Raw genomic sequence first — 4,474 nt, 5'->3', positions numbered from 1 at the left:
ATCTAAATTTTAGCTTCAATTCCGCGAAATCTATTAAAATCATTTAGATTTTTATTGAAAATCAAGCAAAAAGTTAAGAAAACACCCAAAAAAAATATTTTGGACCTAATTTTTTGTTCTGTTAATTCCAATAACAATATTTTTGTTTAAAGATGAATTAAATAAAGCAAAAATATTTCAAAAATGTAGCTGAAAAAAGTCTTATCACTGCAATTGCATTTCAGCAAATTTTTGCGATTAATTGAAGAAAATTTCAAATTTTAAAGTCACTTTAAAATAAGATAAAACTGTTCAAAATAACATATTTTGTGTCCAATTTTGAATTTTTTTGAAACGATTCAACAAAATCTGCTTAAAATGTTAGATTTTCATTAATAAATAAGCAAAAGAAAAACACTAAAAAGCCGAAAACGTATTTTTTGTTGGTATAGGTCTGAAACTAATGAAAATAACACAGAATTAAAAAAAAAAAGATAAAATTTTCGTTACAAAATGCACCAAATCGAAGCAATAAACGAAATAACACAATTTTTACTAAATCTTGCAATTTCATATCTTAATTTAAAAAAAAAACTCGAAAAATGCTATCTGAAAATGATCAAAATTAAATAAAAAAAAATTAAAATTTCATTAAAAAATGCACTAAATTGAGGAAACAAATCGAAACAACACATCTTATTTTATGTTTAATTTAAAAAATAACGGTAATAATTAAAATTAAAATATCCAAATTTTGCAATTTCTAGCTTTCACCCGGATTTTTAGCTTTTATAAAATCGTCAAAAACTACACAAAACAGCCGTAATAGTTATTTGTATTACAAGGGAGGAAAGTGTATCTTTTCCTCCCCCAGGGGGTGTCAAACACATAATTTTTTCTATGATCCAGCAAGAAAAAACTTTAACAATTTCTCGATTCCTAGTTTTTATAGGGGAGGTAAATTTATTATTACCTCCTTGAGAGACTACTTATATTTTATCGTAATTTTGACACATGAGGGAGGTAATTGGTCACTTTTCTTTCTGAAATTAGGGTGGGAAAACTTACTTTCTGTTAGGGTCGTTAAACCAACTGAAAAAATTTAATTTTTCATACACAAAAAGCCTTATGAAAAGTGACAGATGGGCAATAGAAAAGCAACTCAACGCAAAAAAGTCAGTGGCGTAGCTTGTAAAAAACCTCGATATTTCACGAAAAATTTCACTCATTGGGAGTATAAAAAACGCATAAAATCCAAAAATACGCTGAAAAATATGCTCATCTTGTTATTATTGATTCTTTTGGCAAACTCTCGGCTCCATTTCTCAGAGAAAAACTTTGAACTTTTGATTAAAAATAATTACGTAGCGCCTACTACAGAGTGGTTATAAATGATTTTCATGTAGCCAGCTATGAATTTTCCATGTAAAATAAAAAATGCCGCTTTACGAAAAAGGGGCACGTACTTGTTTTAACTCAAAATTAAAAAAATCGCCGTTTACTAAGCGTCCACTTCAAAAATAGACTTCAATTATAAACTTGTTTTCTTCCAAAGTATACATTATTATCAATTATTATTGGAAATTAGTTGAAACAATAAAAGTTTAATTAACAACAATTTATTATTAATTAATAAGTGACACTAATGACAGAACTACAGCTTTCAAAAAAGTAGAGCGGCACAAATAAAGTTACATGCAAGAAAATTCCAAAGCTGGCTAGATGAAAATCATTTATAACCACTCTGTATGTATAATAATGCAGTCCACGTTTCAGTTTTTTGTTGCAAAATGCGTTTTGCAGCTGACACAGCCTACTTAAATTGAATTCTTTGCACATTTAACGACATCCGGAAATTCAACCAGTTTTGCAGGATTAGATCGTTACGACTTAGCTTGCTAGATGTCGTGTCTCTTTTGATTAATTACTCTCGAATTTAGCCTTTTTGATCATCAAAACGAGTTTTTCGGGGTTTTCCCCCGGACTAAACAATTGTTTAGATCACCGGAACACCGGAAGCGGTTTCGAGGGGTTAGCGTGACGAGTCCATCTGTCAAAACGGAAGCTGTCGTGGAGCGTGCGGCGGCGGCCCGAAGGGGACGAAATCAATACTCTGCGGTTGGGGCAAAGCCGCGGGGGCGGCGCGCGGGCACATACCAGTAAATTACGCGACAGGGACGGATCCAGGTGCAAAAATTTGCCCCCATTTCTGCCGACTTGCGACGCCACTGTCTTTTTTTCATCACTTAAACTATTATCTTGTCACCTAGCAACCGTAACTAAGTGACAATCTATCATGACATTGTTGCCAGGCAACCAGTGTTTTAAAACGCTCTTTACCCAGTGGCGTGCTTTTATTTTATTTTTTTTTGTTAATTACATAGAATAGAAACAAATTTTTTCCCACATCTGGTCTATAAAATGTTGAAATCATCATTTATGGAAACATTCAAGCGAAAACCAGTTTGTTAATGATATGATAATAATATGTATGATTTATAACACTGTTAATAACATGTCGGTTCGAATTATAATTTGTTCTATGTATGAAAAAACATCATAAATAATTAATTAATTAATAATTTTTTTTTTCAGTTGATTGAATTAAATAATTTAAGTAATTTTTTTTATAGGATGTTTCGGACGTGTGTATTGGCACCAGTGTGGGAACCATCACCGAACCCGATTGTTTAGGCCCTTGTGAACCCGGTACCAGTGTCACGCTTGAGGGAATCGTATGGCACGAGACTGAAGGAGGTGAGTTTGAAATTAAGTTGGCAACACTGACTGTATAAGATCTAAGCCAAAAGAATTTTTTAATGCGTGTTTTTTGACTAGTTATTTTGATCATAGTGACCTGTGAGTTTGGCAACTATGACTAGATATTCAATGTTGCCAATTTAATTTTTAAGTCAAAACATTTTCAGTTTTTTTTGCTTTTCTTTCGACTCTTTTTGATTATATGTATAGTGGACTGTGAGTTTGAAATTAAGTTGGCAACATATCAATGTTGCCAATTTAAGGCCTAAACCAAATGTTTTAAGGTGCATTGTTTTTGATTATTTACTTCGATCATAACGACCAGTAAATTTGAAATTAAGTTGGCAACTTGACTAGATTTCAATGTTGCCAATTTAAGTTTTAAGTAAAACAATTTTTTGGGTTTTCTTGCTTTTTTTCTATTCTTTGTTAGTTTGAAATTGAGTTGGCAACACTGACTGTATATCAATGTTGCCATTTTCACTTCTAAGCCAAAAGCTTGTTTTTTCAACTATTTACTTCGATCATAACGACCTGTAAATTTGAAATTAAGTTGGTAACTATGACTAAATATTAATGTTGCCAACGTAATTTCTAAATCAAAACAATTTTTGACTGAAGGAGGTGAGTGTGAAATTAAATTGGCAACACTCACTGTTAAGGTTTAAGCTAAAAGAATTTTTTAATTTGTTTAAGGTGTTTTGTGGTTATTTACTTTGATCATAGCAACCTATGAGTTTGAAATTAAGTTGGCAACTATGACTAAATATTAATGTTGCCAACTTAATTTCTAAATCAAAACAATTTTTGGGTTTTCTTGCTTTTCTTTCTACTCTTTTTTATCATATGTATAGTGGACTGTGAGTTTGAAATTAAGTTGGCAACATCTATTGTATATCAATGTTGCCAATTTAATGCCTAGGTCAAAGGAATGTTTAAAGGTGGCTTGTTTTTGACTATTTATTTCGATCATAACGACCTGTAAATTTGAATCTAAGTTGGCAACTTGACTAGATTTCAATGTTGCCAATTTAATTTTTAAGTCAAAACAATTTTTTGTGTTTTCTTGCTTTTCTTTATACTTTTGTATGGTGGACTGTGAGTTTGAAATTGATTTGGCAACACTGAACGTGTATCAATGTTGCCAATTTAAGGTCTAAGCCAAAAGAATCTTGTAAGGTGGCTTGTTTTTTGGTTGTTACCTGTGGGTTTGAAATGGCAACTATCACTAAATATTAAAGTTGCCAACTTAACAATTTTTTTGCTTTCTTTCTACTTTCTTTGATCATGTGTATAGTGGACTGTGAGTTTGAAATTGAGTTGGCAACATTGTCAGTGTTGCCAACTCAATTTCTAAGTCAAACAATTTTTTTTAGGTGTTCTTGTAGTCAATGTTACTTGGAGAGGAAAAACCTACGTTGGGACATTATTGGACTGTACTCGCCATGACTGGGCGCCCCCTAGGTGAGACCCCTCTTAAAAATTAACCCCACGGGATACTTAGTCAATTTTTTCTGTTGTTATATATTTTTTGTAATGTAATTTCTTATGTAAATACAAGAGTTAGTTTCTAAAATTGTTTTTTTATTTTGTGTGGCCATTTTGTGTTTTTTGGGGTTTCTCCCGGGACTGTAATTTTGACGTTTGTTTATTTCGCAGATTCTGTGATTCTCCCACAAGTGACCTGGACAATCGCACCCCCAAAGGACGAGGTAAGAGAGGCCGTTCCGCCCCC

At 32.2% G+C, this 4,474-nt stretch overlaps 1 protein-coding gene across 1 annotated transcript in view; it reads left to right on the top strand.

The window, feature by feature from the left end:
* Nucleotides 1-4,474, top strand: part of LOC123011703 (zinc finger protein 609-like) — a 62,637-nt gene that overhangs the window by 49,711 nt on the left and 8,452 nt on the right. The window contains exons 6-8 of the mRNA XM_044409287.1: nt 2,613-2,736; nt 4,116-4,203; nt 4,399-4,468. Of these exons, the coding sequence (XP_044265222.1) occupies nt 2,613-2,736; nt 4,116-4,203; nt 4,399-4,468 (282 nt within the window). The remainder of the gene's footprint in view (nt 1-2,612; nt 2,737-4,115; nt 4,204-4,398; nt 4,469-4,474) is intronic.

Source organism: Tribolium madens, unplaced genomic scaffold (assembly GCF_015345945.1).
Source record: "Tribolium madens isolate multiple individuals breed KSU strain unplaced genomic scaffold, Tmad_KSU_1.1 Scaffold_91;HRSCAF=231;Tcas5.2_LG7, whole genome shotgun sequence".
Taxonomy (NCBI): Eukaryota; Metazoa; Arthropoda; class Insecta; order Coleoptera; family Tenebrionidae; genus Tribolium; species Tribolium madens.
Note: the sequence above shows the minus strand (reverse complement) of the source record. Positions and strands in the feature narration are given on the sequence as shown.